This window comes from Oncorhynchus mykiss, chromosome 17 (genome assembly GCF_057628025.1).
Source record: "Oncorhynchus mykiss isolate SJ-2025 chromosome 17, ASM5762802v1, whole genome shotgun sequence".
Taxonomy (NCBI): domain Eukaryota; kingdom Metazoa; phylum Chordata; class Actinopteri; order Salmoniformes; family Salmonidae; genus Oncorhynchus; species Oncorhynchus mykiss.
In genome coordinates, this window is record NC_143038.1 from 12,649,551 (window position 1) to 12,669,727 (window position 20,177).

At 43.2% G+C, this 20,177-nt stretch overlaps 1 protein-coding gene across 1 annotated transcript in view; it reads left to right on the top strand.

Moving 5' to 3' along the window:
• Positions 1-6,631: 6,631 nt before the first annotated feature.
• The window catches only part of LOC110493705 (voltage-dependent calcium channel gamma-4 subunit), a 37,759-nt gene continuing 24,213 nt past the window's right edge, over positions 6,632-20,177 (top strand). The window contains exon 1 of the mRNA XM_021568121.3: positions 6,632-7,147. Within this exon, the coding sequence (XP_021423796.1) occupies positions 6,931-7,147 (217 nt within the window). The 5' untranslated portion in view covers positions 6,632-6,930. The remainder of the gene's footprint in view (positions 7,148-20,177) is intronic.

Sequence of the window (20,177 nt, forward strand, 5' to 3'; positions counted from 1 at the left end):
CTTGACTTGGAAGAGTTCCAGTGTTGTGTTGGATAGTCACAGCCAGCTAGCTTCATTTTCTAGCTAAGTAAGTGAAACTGAAGGTGACAAGAAATGATGAAATATCTCTCTTGCTTCTCCTTCATTTTGGGAGAAATTCATGTCCTCTGGTTGTTATCATAATTACTGTTTAAGTCTATGGAAGGGGGTGAGAACCATGAGCCTCCTAGGTTTTGTATTGAAGTCAATGTACCCGTAGGAGGATGGAAGCCAGCTGTCCTCCGACTACACCAAGGAGCTACCTTACAGATTGCTGTTGAGGTTACTGTAGACATTCATTTTTATTTTTATGAAATTCACTGAGGAGGATGGTCTCCTTCCACCTCTGAGGAGCCTCCACTGTTATATAACATTTTCAGTAGAATATTTTTTTTTCATATAATACACACAAATACAGCACTATGTGTACATTCAGAGGGTATTTGTTGTACGGTTCTACCAAGTATTCATACCACTGAGACTTTTATGAGCTGTTTTGACTGCAACTAAGCATATGTCCTAGGCAATTTTGTCCATTATCGGAAACGCTAATATAGACTCACCAGGTTAATCCAGGTGAAAGCCATGATCGCTTATTGTCACTTGTTAAAATGACCCCATGTCTCTCGCGTGGCTCAGTTGCTAGAGCATGGCACTTGCAACGCCAGGGTTGTGGGTGTGATTCCCACGAAGGACCAGTATGACTCAATATTAGGAAGGTGTCCTTCGCTTTTGGTATACTAAGTGTATTTATCAAATTACTATAGGCGGAATTAGGTGTTTGTGGTTGGGGTCAAGACCCCAAAGGACCAGAATTGGGTTTTCTTTTTTAAGTCCATATTGATAGAGAAATTATTAAGATTTGTTAAGAAAAGGTTGATTGACAAAGTTATGAACATGTTGAAGAATTTAATTAATAAACTACCTTTGGGCTATGATTTTTTTTTAAATGACCCCAGTCGGTAGCTTGAAGTAGGTTAAGTGCATTACGAAGTGACTCACTGATAACAAATCCAAATGGTGCGTACATAACAATTGACTGATTTGGGAATTGTGAAATGATTGACAGCCTCATTTCATTATTCCAAAACGGTCCAAAGGAAATTACAACATCAACCAAATAGCACTCCACTCCTAATCCACACAGACACCCAGACGTTGTGTGTACCACAGAATTAAATGTCACAAACCATAGCTACAATATAATAATGTTATATCAGGTTAGCCGTTCCCTCTCATACCTTGGGAACTTGGCAGAAAACGGTTTGATCTGTTTCCTTTGTTTTTCTATTCCTCTGTTTCTTATCCCTCTTGTTAGTGAGAGAGAGAGCGGGAGACAGACAGCCAGCCAGACAGCCAGCATAATAGTTTCAGAGTACTGCCCTGTCTCCAACATGACGCACATCAGCACACGGGCAAATGAAATCGCCTGGGTGAATCATGAGCCTGTGTATCCTAAGCTGAAATGCACAGAGAGATTTCTATTGGCCGAGCGATGCCTCCTGCTTTGTTAGAACATTGGAATACAATTCATGTCCTGCGTTTTATAGTGTGTAATACAACTGAGGAAATTAAGAAAAAAACTTGATGCACATAGAATGTTGTGAACAAAATGTTTGTTTGTTTTTTTGTGTGCGTGAGTGCGTGCGTGCGTGTGTGTGTGTTCATCCGTGCCTACTTCCCTCTGCCTTCCCTGTCTGTTGCCCGGGCAATTATCAAAAAGCTCATTTGTATCAAGATATAACAGCTTGGGTACCTGCTTGAAATATTTAAAAAGAGCGTCTTGCTTTTAATCATTGGTGTACCTCTACAGGATTCAAGCTGATTCAACTCTGGGGTGTGGAGACTCAGCCCTTTGAAAATCAGGCTCCCACTTCAACCCCTTCGTCTTCAAACCTCCAAAACACTATGACTAAATAATAGCACATCACTGATTGTAGCAGGACTTTTTCAAAGGCAATCGCCCACCGAGGGTAATCTTTCCTGCATCGTTTTATGTCAATGGTCGAGGGAAACGTCACCACGTTTAATGAATATGGTTAAAGAGTGGTGAAGTTTCCCTTCAAAAGATCCTAAATGTTGCAATTTGACACTTTTTCCTGTATGGTGGAGGTGTCCATCATTAACAACACACAAGGCTATATTAGTGAAGTTTGAGTACAGAGTTCTGTTTCTAAGCAGCTTACCACAGCCTGAGGGATTGGTTTGTTTTCTTTATTCTCTCTTCCTTTGTTCCTTTCTTTCTTTCTCTCCTCCCCTCCTCTCCTTTGCTCCAAGCCCCGTCTAGACACTCACTATCTCCTCTGGCATCATAGGGGGAAGCCATCTCTATACCCAGGACCATATTGGACCTGAATGACACCCTATTCCCTCGACTCTTAAAGGATCCTTAAAGGATTCCAGAAAGGTTCTTTGGCTGTCCCCATAGGAGAACTCTTTTTTGGTTCCATGTAAAACCCTTTTTGTTTCCAGGTAGAATCATTTTGGGTTCCATCTAGAACCCTCTGTAGGGTTCTACTGCACATGGAACCCAAAAGCATTCTACCTGGAACCAGAATGGTTCTACCTGCAACCAAAAAAGGTTTAGGTGAGGTTTACCAGAAGAAAGTTCTACAAATTATTGGAGTCACTCCAACAAAATCAATGTCATTATTTGAAATAACTGGACATCATATTAGCTTCAAAAGAAGCCATCTTTAAGATATCCACTTGCACATAGCATTCTTGGAAGTGCTACGCTCACAGATACAGTCCAGTCGGAAAGTATTCAGACCGATTGACTTTTTCCACATTTTGTTACGTTACAGCCTCATTCTAAAATGTATTAAATTGTTTTTTCCCCCTCACCAATCTACACACAATACACCACAGTGACAAAGCAAAAACAGGTTTTTAGAAATGTTAGCAAATTTATTACAAATAAAAAACTGAAATATCAGCATTCAGATCCTTTACTCAGTACTTTGTTGAAGCACCTTTGGCAGCGATTACAGCCTTGAGTCTTCTTGGGTACGACGCTACAAGCTTGGTACACCTGTATTTGGAGAGATTCTACCATTCTTCACTGCAGATCCTCTCAAGCCCTGTCAGGTTGAATGGGGAGCGTCGCTGCACAACTATTTTCAGGTCTCTCCAGAGATGTTCGATCGGGTTCAAGTCCGGGCTCTGGCTGGGCCACTCAAGGACTAACGTGTTAGTAAACCCGCTACAATCATGCAGTAACGTTAGCGTATAGTCAGTAAGCAATTTAGCTGGTATACGCTCCCCATCCCAAAGCCACTCATGCGTTGTCTTGGCTGTGTGCTTAGGGTCTTTGTCCTGTTGGAAGGTGAACATTCGCCCCAGTCTGAGGTCCTTAGCGCTCTGGAGCATGTTTTCATTAAGGAACTCTCTGTACTTTGCTCCGTTTATCTTTCCCTCGATCCTGACTAGTCTCCCAGTCCCTGCCCCTGAAAACATCCCCACAACATGATGCTGCCAATACCATGCTTCACCATAGAGATGGTATTGGCCAGGTGATGAGCGGTGCCTGGTTTCCTCCAGACATGACGCTTGGCATTCAGGCCAAAGAGTTCAATATTGGTTTCATCAGACCAGAGAATCTTGTTTCTTATGGTCTGAGAGTCCTTTAGGTGCCTTTTGGCAATCTCCTAGCGGGCTGTCATGTGAATTTTACTGAGGAGTGGCTTCCGACTGGCCACTGTACCATAAAGGCCTGATTGGTGGAGTGCTGCAGAGATGGTTGTCCTTCTGGAAGGTTCTCCCATCGCCACAGAGGAACTCTGGAGCTCTGTCAGAGTGACGATCGGGTTCTTGGTCACCTCCCTGACCAAGGCCCTTTTCCCCTGATTGCTCAGTTTGGCCAGGCGGCCAGCTCTAGGAAGTCTTGGGGGTTCCAAAATTCTCCCATTTAAAAATTAGGGAGGGCACCGTGTTCTTGCGGATCTTCAATGCTGCAGACATTATTTCGTACCCTTCCCCAGATCTCTGCCTCGACACAATCCTGTCTCGGAGCTCTACGGACAATTCCCTCAACATTATGGCTTGGTTTTTGCTCTGACATGTACAGTGGGACCTTAAATAGACAAGTGTGTGCCTTTCCAAATCATGTCAAATTGAATTTACCACAGGTGGACTCCAAACAAGTTGTAGGAACATCTCAAGGATAATACATAAACAGAATGCACCTTAGCTCAATTTTGAGTCTCATAGCAAAGAGTCTGAATACTTATGTAAATAAGATAATGGGTTTTTTTCAAACAGTTCTAAAAAATTGTTTTTCCTTTGTCATTATGGGCTATTGTGTTTAGATTAATGAGGGAAAAAAATATTTAATCCATTTTAGAAAAAGGCTGTAACTTAACAAAATCTGGAAAAAGTCAAGGGGTCTGAATACTTTCCGAATGCACTATACATTTGTATGTAACACGTCATACTGATACCAAGGAGGCCTATGATTGAAACAGATGGCATCCATGCCATTTCAGTTCAAGCTCATTGCCAACCAGCGTAATCCCCTCGGAGGGGGTTATGTAGATTGTCTCTAATATTGCTGTCTGCATGAATTCAAGATGTCAAAGACTAGCAGTAATGAAAATAACCTTTTGCTGTTCCCTCTTCTTTGTCTCACACATTACATTTCTGTTTTTTCTGGTCTTTGTCTTTCCCTCTGTGCAATACAAAGTTAGCTATTAAGAGGAAAGTGATGAACTAACACCACAAGGCTTTCTCTAATGCTCTATGTTCTAAAACTGTAATCATACTGAGATAAACCCACTAACATACTTACAAAGAGAAAACAACTCAACCCTGAGTACCTTCATGTCCTATCTAAACAACACTGACATGTCTCCCACTGTAATGTCTCCCCATAGAGGATGTCCCCACTCCCATTCACTGGAGCAGTTCAGGATATGCTTCAACCCCATCAAGTGGCCCATTTCTCTCTCTCACACACACACACACACACACACACAGACAGGAAGTGAATCAGAGAGCGGCTGGGGGCTTTCTTTCAAAGGGATGGGACATAAACGACAGCGAGGTAGCCAAGCCCAGCAGGCTCTCTCTCGCTCTGTGTGTCTGTGAAAGGGAAACGCTCTGCAAAAGGCGAAAAAAAAAGGGAAATGCCCGGACCTTAAAGAGACTGTTCACCCCCTGAAATTACAGTTAATTTGGACATAACTCTCAAAAGTGGTCTAAAGTCTGCAGACCACAATTCCAATAAATGGGAGTTGAAGGTTTGATGACAAGCTTAAATTCAGCCGTGAATTATCTACACTCTTTTTTGTGAATTAATCCCACATTTTGGGGTGAAATTATGGTCATTTTCTGACCATTTCTACACTGACGAAAAATATCAAACGCAACATATTGGTACCATGTTTCATGAGCTGAAATAAAAGATCCCAGAAATGTTCCATACACATAAAAACCTTATTTAACTCAAATGTTGTGTACAAATTTGTTTACATCCTTGTTAGTGAGAATTTCTCTGGAATCCTTTTTTTCTGCCAAGATCATCCATCCACCTGACAGGTGTGGCATATCAAGAAGCTGATTAAACAGCAGGATCATTACATAGGTACAATAAAACATGGGGACAATAAAAGGCCACTCTAAAATGTCTCAAGTTTTGAAGGAGTGTGCAAATGGCATGCTGACTGTCCATCAGAGCTGTTGCCAGAGAATTGAATGTTCATTTCTATACCATAACCTGTCTCCAACGTCGTTTTAGAGAATTTGTCAGCACGTTCAACTGGCCTCACAACCGCAGACCGCGTGTATGGTGTCGTGTAGGCGAGTGGTTTGCTGAGTGCCCCATGGTGGCGGTGGGGTTATGGTATGGGCAGGCATAAGCTACGGACAACGAACACAACATATTTTTCAATGGCAATTTGAATGCACAGAGATACCGTGACGAGATCCTGAGGCCCATTGTGGTGCCATTAATCCGCTGCCATCACCTCATGTTTCAGCAAGATAATGCACGCCCCCATGTAGCGAATATCTGTACACTATTCCAGGAAGCTGAAAATGTCCCAGTTCATGTTCCAGTCATGTCACCAATTGAGCATGTTTGGAATGCTCTGGATGGACGTATGTTCCAGTTCCCGCCAATGTCCAGCAACTTCGCACAGCCATTAAAGAGGAGTGGGACATCAGGCCACAATCAACAGCCTGATCAACTTTATGCAAAGGAGAGGTGTTGTGCTGCATGAGGCAAATGGTGGTCACACCAGATACTGACTGGTTTTCTGATCCACGCCCCTACATTTTTTAAAAGGTATCTGTGACTAACAGACACATATCTGTATTCCCAGTCATGTGAAATTCATAGATTAGGGCCTATTTAATGTATTTAAATTGACAGATTTCTTTATATGAACTGCAACTCAGTAAAATCTTAGAAATTGCTGCATGTTGCGTTTATTTATTTCAGTATATTTTCATTTTTTCTTCTTCAATGGGATATGGGTGTTTGCCTTATTAGATATCAGTTGTTATGTAGTATCTTTCTGATGTCGACTCGAGACCGATCATTGTCGTCGCTCATTGGTTAGTTGAATAGAAGGTGTGGTCTTGGTAGAAGATCTTGCGCTCTTGGCAAATCAATTCAGTTGAGAAGTGAAAGCTAATCGCACATCGAAAAACATCTTTCGTCAAGAAACGTGCAAGTTTATAAAATTCAACCTGTGGAGGAATCAACGACTTCTGCAATGTGAACTTTGGGGAATTAAATCCTCGAGAAGCGTGCAAAGGAAAAAGCTACTGAATTTACCCATTAAGAAGCACTCCAGTTGAAGTTTACATGAAAGTGATGTTCTAGAAAAAAAACACCAACGATAGCCATATTCTGCTGCGTGCCTCTTTAGTGTGTTTGTAGCCCGTTGTGGATTATTATGAGGCGCCATGGCGTGGTGTGACCGTGGGTGTCAGATACTGTTGACCATCGTGGGCGCTTTTGCAGCTTTCAGTCTGATGACAATAGCTATTGGGACCGACTACTGGCTCTATTCTCGGGCGTACATATGTAACGCCACCAATGTCACCACGGAGGACATGCAACCCAAGAAAACTAGAGGCGACCTGACGCACTCCGGGCTGTGGCGGATTTGTTGTATAGAAGGTACTTTGTCAGCTTTCTGGTCTTTACTTTTGAGTTTTTCATTTGGTTAATATAGGAAAGTATCTGATGTATGAATCATTGAAGTGCGTAAAAGTAGTACATGTTTAGTTTGTGACACCAGTTTTTAGTTAGCATAGTGTATTATGATAAGACTTTGTTGGGGGCGTTTGAGGAAAAACAACCTTGCCTATACTGAAATATACTGTCCATGCACAGAGTGAAAAGTTGTTAGGACGTTTTGATAGAACAGAGGTCTTGGAACGCGTGTAGTGCAGCTGGAGATGTAGGCTATAATTGTGGGCGCGTTATACCATTATGTATCCCTGTGCGTAATGCAATGTATTAGACCTAATTTATGTTTTTGCTTCGGATATGACGTGGCCTCGTTACCCTGTACTGTACATGCATAATGCACGGCTGTATGGGAATGTGCAATAGAACTAGTTCATAGCCTACTCAACCCGTTTATAATCAATGGCTGTTACTTTTAGGAGTGCACAACTACGAGTTCAACTTCAGATTGTTTAGATGCGCTTCTCCAAACGGCGATTCTTTGTCCATCCAGTTCAGTGTACGTGATGCTGTTGCTTGGCAACTACACCTAAGGCATTGCTATGGAAACACGGGTGAGATTTAGAAATATAGTTATCTGCAAATAGGTTTAACTTTGATCAAATTCAAATCCATGTATGTTTTTCACCGACACGAGATCGAACGAATATATACATTGCTTTCTCGTTTCAAGAGCTGGGTTGGGCTTTGCTAAAAGAGTTGCACAGCAATGAAATATTCAGTCAAATTAATGAATAATGTCTACCCATTTGAACCAGGTGCTGAGCTTTGTATCTATCAATACATCTTAATCAATACGATCAATCTGTTAAGGGGTGTCCTTCGATTTGTTCACATCCAGATCAATATAGCATATAAATGACATGATGGATAATTATTGGTTTTTGGGTCTCTACTTTTCCCTACCAAACCCCAGTTATTTACTATTCTCCATTGAAGTAGCCACTAGCCAGCTCTTCCATGTTACTTGCGTCACTGTTAAGCGAAATCAACTACGTTAATAAATATGCCGCAGCTAACCGCTGTAGTGTTGAGATTGATAAATTATTCTCTAGCGAAGTGAAGTGCATTTAAGTGAATTGTCCCGGGTTATAATGGACACTTCCACTTAAGATTTTGATTATCAAACCTTGCTATATGATACAAAAGTGATTTGTTAGGTAAATGTTATTTGGCGTTGTTTATTCTGTAGGCTAGTAAGTGAAGCATTGCATAAAACGCGTTTCTTCAAAGTCGAATCAAGTGTCTGAAAATCGAGCCGGCTGATTTGGTGCTGTCCATTGTGCGTGGCGCTGAAATGTGTCTTCAGAAAGCGCGGCGGAAAGCGATGAGAGAACTAACGCAACTGGAGAAGACCATTTCAACTTCCACAGTCAATATGTTTTGAGTAACAGCATGAATTACAAGCTACAGACTGCTAAATTAAATTATTCATTGGCAAAGAATAATACTAACACTCAGAGAGAGAGAGAGCGAGAGAAGTCAAGATGGACAAAAAATACATTTCTCAATCATTGCTATTCCATGCATGTCCACAGCTGGGCAACACAATGTCAAGTGGCAACATTACCAACCCAATCCGCTTTCCCTTTCTCAACCCTATATACTTTCCCTACCTTTTCTCCCATAGGGGAGGCGTTTAAGACGCGCACGGAACAATTTGAGTCTTCTTCCCAGCTCGCCTTAAATCAAACAAGAACTCCCACCTAACTAGCGCTTCCTTCCTGTGTCGACGGGAGACGAGCTTCAAAGAGAGTGAGAGGGGTCTTATTTCCTTCCTTCTAAATAGATAAGACACCTGTTGAATGACTGTCAATCTCGCTCTGAGGTGTTCTTTGTGTTATTGAATGGCATTTTATTTTGAATAGCTATTGTTGCTTGCCAGACTGAATAAGAAAGACTTGATGATAATGAAGATGTTACATGGGTCTTGTTGGGTGTTTTGAAATGTGAGGTAATCGTTGAATGATGTTTGTAATAAGCAAAGGGGGGCTGTGAGAGACTGTTTATAGCTAGCAAAACACATTTTGGGGTTTTCAAAACATTGTGCTGTGTGTACGCACGTCTATGCACACACCCGCCAGTCCCTGTATGAATGAGTTAGTAGGATGTCAAAGGGCTCCTCTGAGATGTAGGCATGAAATGTGCTTCTTGGGCACCAGGAGGAGGTTGCCATGGCAAAGCTATGCTGAGTAATAAAGGATGCACTGTTGTCTCGCAGGCAGACAGAGTTTCCACTAGTAACCACAAGCACAAAGTCAAAATGGTCTATATCGTAAAAATGTAAGCTTAGGTTAATAGTGTGTTTAGATTTAAAATCACATTTTATGACAAGAAATTGTAGAAATAGGCAGGGTTTATGACTTTGTGGCTGTGGTAACTAGTGATGACTGACAGACAGGAGAGAAACTCCCCTTCTCTCCCGCTCTCTTCATAAGTTTCTGTCTCATCACCAACTTTATTAGGCCAACGGGTCAAACATATCAGCTGTGTTCCAATTGTCTAAGATGGCTTCCTTTCTTAGACAATCTCTTTGATCAGTGATCTGAAAATATGTGTGTGTGGGGTGATGACAGATATGTCATCAGAATGAGTGCTTCATCCAGTATCACCTGTGACAGCTGTGATTAGCCAGCCGCATCCCCTACCAGCCATTATTTACCTGCTTTTCTCTGTTAGCTCTTTCTGCACATCTCCATCAGTAAAAAATAAATCAATAATTGCCTCCCGAGTGGAGCAGCAGTTTAAGGCACTGCATCACATTGCCTGAGGTGTCACTACAGCCCGAGTACGATCCCAGGCTGTGTCACAACCAGCTGTGACCGGGAGACCCATGAGGCAGCACAGCGTCGTCCAGGTTAGGGGGAGGTTTGGCCGGCTGGGATTTTCCTTATCCCGCTACGCTCTAGCGACTCCTTGTGGCAGGCCGGGCGCCTGCAAGCTGACTCGGTCGCCAGTTGTACAGTGTTTCCTCCGACACATTGGTGCGGCTGGCTTCTGGGGTAAGTGAGCAGTCCTTCAAGAAGTAGTGCGACTTGGCAGGGTCATGTTTCGGAGGACGCAAGGCTCTCGATCTTCGCCTCTCCTGAGTCCGTACGGGATTTGCAGCGATGGGATAAGACTAACTACCAATTGGGGAGAAAAAGGGGTAAAAGTACCAAAAAATTAAACCAAATAAATTTAGCCGTGATGTGAGCTGTGGTTGTGCAGACACTGAGGAATCTTCTGTTGTTACATTTGTTTAATTATTGGAGTAACTCACAGTGGGAACAAAGTGGATACATTGTATTTTTTCATTGTTAGAACCAAGAATACAGGCCAGTCTGGCTATCAAGCCAACCTGGTCTCAGAGCATTTCGTATATTCTTCTGTATGTAAAACTGAGACACACCATTTAGTATGATATGTTACATTTTGCATGGTATGTATTCATTTGTGAATATCCCATTTTGTATGATATACACATTTTAATTTGTAACATATGTTACAAATTTGCAAAATGTGTGTATATATATACCCTGCTCAAAAAAATAAAGGGAACACTAAAATAACACATCCTAGAACTGAATGAATGAACTATTCGTATTAAATACTTTTTTCTTTACATAGTTGAATGTGCTGACAACAAAATCACACAAAAAGTATCAATGGAAATCAAATGTATCAACCCATGGAGGTCTGGATTTGGAGTCACACTCAAAATTAAAGTGGAAAACCACACTACAGGCTGATCCAACTTTGTAATCTTCCCTACAACGCCTGGGCATGCTCCTGATGAGGTGGCGGATGGTCTCCTGAGGGATCTCCTCCCAGACCTAGACTAAAGCATCCGCCAACTCCTGGACAGTCTGTGGTGCAACTTTGCGTTGGTGGATGGAGCGAGACATTATGTCCCAGATGTGCTCAATTGGATTCAGGTCTGGGGAACGGGCGGGCCAGTCCATAGCATCAATGCCTTCCTCTTGCAGGAACTGCAGACACACTCCAGCCACATGAGGTCTAGCATTGTCTTGCATTAGGAGGAACCCAGGGCCAACTGCACCAGCATATGGTCTCACAAGGGGTCTGAGGATCTCATCTCGGTACCTAATTGCAGTCAGGCTACCTCTGGCGAGCACATGGAGGGCTGTGTGGCCCCCCAAAGAAATGCCACCCCACACCATGACTGACCCACCGCCAAACCGGTCATGCTGGAGGATGTTGCAGGCAGCAGAATGTTCTCCACGGCATCTCCAGACTCTGTCACATGTGCTCAGTGTGAACCTGCTTTCATCTGTGAAGAGGCCAGGGCAATAGTGGTGAATTTGCCAATCTTGGTGTTCTCTGGCAAATGCCAAACGTCCTGCACGGTGTTGGGCTGTAAGCCCAACCCCCACCTGTCGACGTCGGGCCCTCATACCACCCTCATGGAGTCCGTTTGAGCAGACACATGCTTATTTGTGGCCTGCTGGAGGTCGTTTTGCAGGGCTCTGGCAGTGCTCCTCCTTGCACAAAGGCGGAGGTAGCGGTCCTGCTGCTCCACGTCTCCTGATGTACTGGCCTTTCTCCTGGTAGCACCTCCATGCTCTGGACACTACGCTGACAGACACAGCAAACCTTCTTGCCACAGCTCGCATTGATGTGCCATCCTGGATGAGCTGCACTACCTGAGCCACTTGAGTGGGTTGTAGACTCCGTCTCATGCTACCACTAGAGTGAAAGCACCGCCAGCATTCAAAGGTGACCAAGACATCAGCCAGGAAACATAGGAACTGAGAAGTGGTCTGTGGTCACCACCTGCAGTACCACTCCTTTATTGGGGGTGTCTTGCTAATTGCCTATAATTTCCACCTGTTGTCTATTCCATTTGCACAACAGCATGTGGAATTTATTGTCAATCAGTGTTGCTTCCTAAGTGGACAGTTTGATTTCACAGAAGTGTGATTGACTTGGAGTTACATTGTGTTGTTTAATTGTTCCCTTTATTTTTTTGAGCAGTGTATATGTTACAAATTCCAGCTAGGTGGCTAACATTAGCTAGCTTGCTAACATAAGCTAGGGGTTAGGGTTAGGGTTAGCTAACATGCTAAGAAAAGTAGCAAAGTAGCTATAAAGTAGTAAGTAGTTGAAAAGTTGCTAAAATGCTGAAGTTATCCATGATGACATTCGAACTCGCAATCTTTGGTTTGCTAGAACGTTCGTTATATGCCCGCCCAACCACCCTACTTTTGTTTTTGCCTTAAGTAACTATTGGTCTTATATAACAATACCAAATGTCACATATACTAATTTGAGTGTCCCGGATTTAGCTTATTTTGTTACCTCTAGTCAATGAGGTCAGGCTAGTCACGCAGCCCCAGTGCCATAGAGGGAAAGCGGAGCACAGTGACAGTCATGCTTGCACCTTTTATGACATTGAAAACTACGTTTTATATAATTTCATAAACCACGTTGCGGGCCATTTTAAAGTACTCAGGCCACTGACTGTTGTTTTGATAAACTACCTTGTTCCGTCATGTTACCTAAAAAACCTGGTAACTTTACCAATAGGCTATGCACAAATGTGGATTGCACAGGAAGAATGGAAAGGGAAATGATAGCCTACTCAAAGAGATGGTGCTTCAAAGGTAAGATGCCTTATATAAATAATTCTAAACTGTGTCTTAAATCAAAAATCTATATTTTTCTGGTGTTCCTTCAATTCTGTTTGGTGCCTAACTTTTCTAAGTTGGGAGCCGTGTTTTTGTGTGAGCGAGACCTTGGGGCAATATTAGATTGAGTACTGCCCTGTATCCAACGCTACAGCGTACACCATAACCAATGCTAATGATATCTCCCTGTAAATCTCCTGGGTAAATCATGAGTCTGTGTGCTTAGCTGACTTCTATAGGCTGAGCGATACCTTCTTAGGGTTTTGTTAGAACATTGGGCTACAATTCATGTCAAGAAAGAGAGAGTGATGTGAGTCTGTGTGTAAGAGAGAGAGAGAGGATGTGTGAGACAGGGAGGTAGAGTAAGTATGTGTGGAAATATACAGCATAAAGTTATCTGAAAGGTAAGCTAAAGATGCTTTCATATAGTGTGTTTTCCCATTACTGCCACAATGATATGCAGATCAATATGCATTTACAGTTGAAGTCGGAAGTTTACATATACACTTAGGTTGGAGTCATTAACTCGTTTTTCAACCACTCCACAAATTTCCTGTTAACACACTATAGTTTTGGCAAGTCGGTTAGGATATCTACTTTGTGCATGACACAAGTCATTCTTCCAACAATTGTTTAGACAGATTATTGATCTCAATTATTGATTATTATTGAGCATGGATTGAGATTGTTTAATATTCTCATGTACAGAGTTGCAGGTGCGATTGCAGGGCACAGTGAAAATCTTAGGCGTCGAGCTCCAACATGCAGGGAAGCAACAGGAGAAAGAATGTCCATAGGGGGAGTAGCAGGTAAGGTAAGTGAGAGTTGAGACAACACTACGCAACAACACTATACTAATCCAACAATGGTTGTACATGAACAATGTCTGCTCATTAGAAAAATATATTATGCCTCATGCCATGTCATAGTGCGCTCTCTTTTGATGACCTCTGTAACCGTATTAGCCTTTGTTTCATGCATGTTAACATTAGAAGCCTCCTCCCTAAGTTTGTTTTATTCACTGCTTTAGCAGACTCTGCCAACCCGCATGTCCTAGCCGTGTCTGAATCCTGGCTTAGGAAGACCGCCAAAAACTCTGAAATCTCCATCCCTAACTACAACATTTTCAGACAAGATAGAACGACCAAAGGGGGCGGTGTTGCAATCTACTGCAGAGATAGCCTGCAGAGTTCTGTCCTACTATCCAGGTCTGTACCCAAACAATTTGAACTTCTACTTTTAAAAACCACCTCTCTAAAAACAAGTCTCTCACCGTTGCCGCCTGCTATAGACCACCCTCTGCCCCCAGCTGTGCTCTGGACACCATATGTGAACTGATTGCCCCCCCATCTATCTTCAGAGCTCATGCTGCTAGGTGACCTAAACTGGGACATGCTTAACACCCCAGCCATCCTACAATCTAAGCTTGATGCCCTCAATCTCACACAAATTATCAATGAACCTACCAGGTACCACCCCAAAGCCGTAAACACGGGCACCCTCATAGATATCATCCTAACCAACTTGCCCTCTAAATACACCTCTGCTGTTTTCAACCAAGATCTCAGTGATCACTGCCTCATTGCCTGCATCCGTAATTGGTCAGCGGTCAAACGACCTCTACTCATCACTGTCAAACGCTCCCTGAAACACTTCATCGAGCAGGCCTTTCTAATCAACCTGGCCTGGGTATCCTGGAAGGATATTGGCTTCATCCCATCAGTAGAGGATGCCTGGTTATTTTTTTTAAATGCCTTCCTCACCATCTTAAATAAGCATGCCCCATTCAATAAATTTAGAACCAGGAACAGATATAGCCCTTGGTTCTCTCCAGACCTGACTGCCCTTAACCAACACAAAAACATCCTATGGCGTTCTGCATTAGCATCGAACAGCCCCCGTGATTTGCAACTTTTCAGGGAAGTTAGAGACCAATATACACAGGCAGTTAGAAAAGCTAAGGCTAGCTTTTTCAAGCAGACATTTGCTTCCTGCAACACAAACTCAAAAGTTCTGGGACACTGTAAAGTCCATGGAGAATAAGAACACCTCCTCCAAGCTTCCCACTGCACTGAGGATAGGAAAAGCTGTCACCACCGATAAATCCACCATAATTGAGAATTTCAATAAGCATTTTTCTACGGCTGGCCATGCTTTCCATCTGGCTACCCCTACCCCGTTCAGCAGCACGGCGCCCCCACAGCAACTCACCCTCGCCTTCCCCATTTCTCCTTCTTCCAAATCCAGTCAGCTGATGTTCTGAAAGAGCGGCAAAATCTGGAGCCTTCCAAATCAGCCGGGCTAGACAATCTGGACCCTTTCTTTCTAAAACTATCTGCCGAAATTGTTGCAACCCATATTACTAGCCTGTTCAACCTCTCTTTCGTGTCGTCTGAGATTCCCAAATATTGGAAAGCAGCTGCGGTCATCCCCCTCTTCTAAGGAGGCGACACTCTTGACCCAAACTGCTACAGACCTATATCTATCCTACCCTGCCTTTCTAAGGTCTTCGAAAGCCAAGTCAACAAACAGATTACCGACCATTTGAATCCCACCCCACCTTCTCCGCTATGCAATCTGGTTTCCGAGCTGGTCATGGGTGCACCTCAGCCACGCTCAAGGTCCTAAACGATATCTTAACCTCCATCGATAAGAAACAATACTGTGCAGCCGTATTCATTGACCTGGCCAAGGCTTTCGACTCTGTCAATCACCACATCCTCATCGGCAGACTCGATAGCCTTGGTTTCTCAAAAGATTGCCTCGCCTGGTTCACCAACTACTTCTCTGATAGAGTTCAGTGTGTCAAATCAGAGGGCCTGTTGTCCGGGCCTCTGGCAGTCTCTATGGGGGTGCCACAGGGTTCAATTCTTGGGCCAACTCTCTTCTCTGTATACATCAATGATGTCGCTCTTGCTGCTAGTGAGTCTCTGATCCACCTCTATGCAGACAACACCATTCTGTATACTTCTGGCCCTTCTTTGGACACTGTGTTAAAAACCCTCCAGACGAGCTTCAATGCCATACAACTCTCCTTCCGTGGCCTCCAACTGCTCTTAAATACAAGTAAAACGAAATACATGCTTTTCAACCGATCGCTGCCTGCACCTGCACGCCCGTCCAGGATCACTGCTCTGGACGGTTCTGACTTAGAATATGTGGACAACTACAAATACCTAGGTGTCTGGTTAGACTGTAAACTCTCCTTCCAGACTCACATAAAACATCTCCAATCCAAAGTTAAATCTAGAATTGGCTTCCTATTTCGCAACAAATCGTCCTTCCCTCATGCTGCCAAACATACCCTTGTAAAACTGACCATCCTACTGATCCTCGACTGTGGCCATGTCATTTACAAAATAGCCTCAAATACCCTACTCAATAAATTGGATGCAGTCTATCACAGTGTCATCCATTTTGTCACCAAAGCCCCATATACTACCCACCATTGCGACCTGTACGCTCTCGTTGGATGGCCCTCGCTTCATACTTGTCGCCAAATCCACTGGCTCCAGGTCATCTACAAGACCCTGCTAGGTAAAGTCCCCCCTTATCTCAGCTCGCTGGTCACCATAGCAGCACCCACCTGTAGCACGCGCTCCAGCAGGTATATCTCTCTGGTCACCCCCAAAACCAATTCCTCCTTTGGCCGCCTCTCCTTACAGTTCTCTGCTGCCAATGACTGTAACGAACTACAAAAATCTCTGAAACTGGAAACACTTATCTCCCTCACTAGCTTTAAGCACCAGCTGTCAGAGCAGCTCACATATTACTGCACCTGTACATAGCCCATCTATAATTTAGCCCAAGCAACTACCTCTTCCCCTACTGTATTTATTTATTTTGCTCCTTTGCACCCCATTATTTCTATTTCTACTTTGCACATTCTTCCACTGCAAATCTACCATTCCAGTGTTTTACTTGCTATATTGTATTTACTTCGCCACCATGGCCTTTTTTTTGCCTTTACCTCCCTTATCTCACCTCATTTGCTCACATTGTATATAGACTTGGTTTTTCTACTGCATTATTGACTGTATGTTTGTTTTACTCCATGTGTAACTCTGTGTAGTTGTATGTGTCGAACTGCTTTGCTTTATCTTGGCCAGGTCGCAATTGAAAATGAGAACTTGTTCTCAACTTTCCTACCTGGTTAAATAAAGGTGAAATAAAATAAACAGTGGAAGTGAAGCTAAAATGGTTCCCAATACTCAATGCACTTCTGTGTTGAGCTGTAAAGGCACTCACTCAGTCTTAGAGATTACAGTTTTGCCATACATTGGGGTTGCTTAATTGTCATAATTAAAAAATGACAATACAAATTGATTACCAAAGAAGACATGCCTATTATAATGCTGATTATTTTGTTACCCCACTGATTTTCATACAAAACAAACAATTTAACCTGTGAATTATTAATTTATTTAAAATGATTGTCAAATCTGCGAGGGACATTTTCTATCACTGCAAGGAAATGATGTATTCTAGTGGTTCGGGTATATCACAGTTAGACAGTCCATTTTCAATATACACATCCCACCACTAGGGGCAGCAGCGGCCAGGCCAGGTGATTTTTAAGTGCCAACAGGGTTAAGAAAGTGTGATTGCTCACAGGCAGGGGTTGGAATCAACAATTGTTTTCCAATCATTTCATTTTGAACAGAACCATATTTTTTTCGTTCCATTCCACTGTTCCAACCTGCAAATTAAAGTTCTGAACCGGTTCTAACCCCCAAAACGTTATGGTTTATATTGTTCCTTTTTAAACCTCTGAAATGTTTACATTTAGCTCAACATTAAATTAATTCACCAATCAGTGAGGATAGAGCAGCTTGCTGTGGAGTGGGAAATCTATAGTTGTTTACATGTGCGATGGACAGACAACTGTAGGGCTCAAGATGACAACTAAATGTTGCGTATTGCGAGAAAGGTTGGAGGAGGCTTGGCTTGAAGAGCTTATTGACATGCATTATCTGAATTAGGCCCACAGAATTATACATTCAGAGGAGCGGCTTCTATGGAGGAACTTTAAATGTCTTTGAACTTCAGAGAGTTGGCTAAACGTTGAACCAGATGGAGCTAGCTAGCTAACAAGCTGTGTGTGCAGAGCGGCACCAGAATTAGAAACACATCTTATCTTTTTGTAGTTAATAAATCCAATGTGAAACGTGATAACATGAGTATCCTTAACTAGCATTGAAAAAGTTAATTCTAATTAAATAAATAACTTCACCCTAATTTCTGAATCCCGCTTGTAACATCAGTAGGCTACAGTAGCTTAGGAAGGGGAGGGGCAGGTAGCCTACACATGCGCACACACATTGGCAGAAATGTCTACATAAACTAAAGGTTAAAAAAAGAACACAATAAAATAACAATAATGAGGCTATATACAGGGGGTACCGGTACCGAGTCAACGTGCGGAGGTACAGGTTAGTCAAAGTAATTTTTACTTGTAGGTAGGAGTAAATCAAATATCATCTGATATATCAAAGTGCTGTACAGGAACCCAGCCTAAAACCCCAAACAGCAAGCAATGCAGGTGTAGAAACACGGTGGCTAGGAAAAACTCCCTAGAAAGGCCAAAACCTAGGAAGAAACCTAGAGAGGAACTAGGCTATGAGGGGTGGCCAGTCCTTTTCTGGCTGTGCCGGGTGGAGATTATAACAGAACATGGCCAAGATGTTCAAATGTTCATAAATGAAGAGCATGGTCAAATAATAGTAATCACAGTGAACAGGTCAGGGTTCCATAGCCACAGGCAGAACAGTTGAAACTGGAGCAGCAGCACGGCCAGGTGAACTGGGGACAACAAGGAGTCATCACGCCAGGTAGTCCTGAGGCATGGTCCTAGGGCTCAGGTCCTCTGAGAGAGAGAAAGAAAGAGAGAATTAGAGAAAGCATACTTAAATTCACACAGGACACCGGATAAGACAGGAGAAATACTCCAGATATAACAGACTGACCCTATCCCCCCGGCACATAAACTGCAGCATAAATACTGGAGGCTGAGACGGGAGGGGTCAGGAGACACCGTGGCCCCATCCGATGATACCCCCAGACAGGGCCAAACAGGCAGGATATAACCCCACCCACTTTGCCAAAGCACAGCCCCCACACCACTAGAAGGATATCTTCAACCACCAACTTAACATCCTGAGACAAGGCCGAGTATAGCCCACAAAGATCTCTGCCACGGCACAACCCAAGGGGGGCGCCAACCCAGACAGGAAGACCACGTCAGTGACTCAACACACTCAAGTGACGCACCCCTCCTAGGGACGACATGGAAGAGCACCAGTAAGCCAGTGACTCAGCCCCTGTAATGGGGTTAGAGGCAGAGAATCCCAATGGAGAGAGGGGAACCGGCCAGGCGGTTCGTGGCAAGGGTGGTTCGTTGCTCCAGTGCCTTTCCATTCACCTTCACACTCCTGGGCCAGACTACACTCAATCATAGGACCTACTGAAGAGATGAGACTTCAATAAAGACTTAAAGGTTGAGGCCGAGTCTGCGTCTCACATGGATAGGCAGACCATTCCATAAAAATTGAGCTCTATAGGAGAAAGCCCTGCCTCCAGCTGTTTGCTTAGAAATTCTACGGACAATTACGAGACCTGCGTCTTGTGACCGTAGCGTACATGTAGGTATGTACGGCAGGACCAAATCGGAAAGATGGGTAGGAGCAAGCCCATGTAATGCTTTGTAGGTTAGCATTAAAACCTTGAAATCAGCCCTTGCCTTAACAGGAAGCCAGTGTAGGGAGGCTAGCACTGGAGTAATATGATTACATTTTTGGTTTCTAGTCAGGATTCTAGCAGCTGTATTTAGCACTAACTGAAGTTTATTTAGTGCTTTCTCCGGGTAGCCGGAAAGTAGAGCATTGCAGTAGTCTAACCTAGAAGTAACAAAAGCATGGATACATTTTTCTGCATAATATTTGGATTATTATTTCTGATTTTTGCATTGTTACGTAGATGGAAAAAAGCGGTCCTTGAAACAGTATTGTTATGTTCGTCAAAAGAGAGATCAGGGTCCAGAGTAACGCCGAGGTCCTTCAGTTTTATTTGAACGACTGTACAACCATCAAGATTAATTGTCAGATTCAACAGAAGATCTCTTGTTTCTTGGGACCTAGAACAAGCATCTCTGTAGAAACAAGCATCTCTGTAGAAAGTTTGCAGCCATCCACTTCCTTATGTCTGAAACACAGGCTTCCAGCGGGGGCAATTATGGGGCTTCACCATGCTTCATTGAAATCTACGGCTGTGTCATCCGCATAGCAGTGAAAGTTAACATTGTTTTCGAATTACATCCCCAAGAGTTAAAA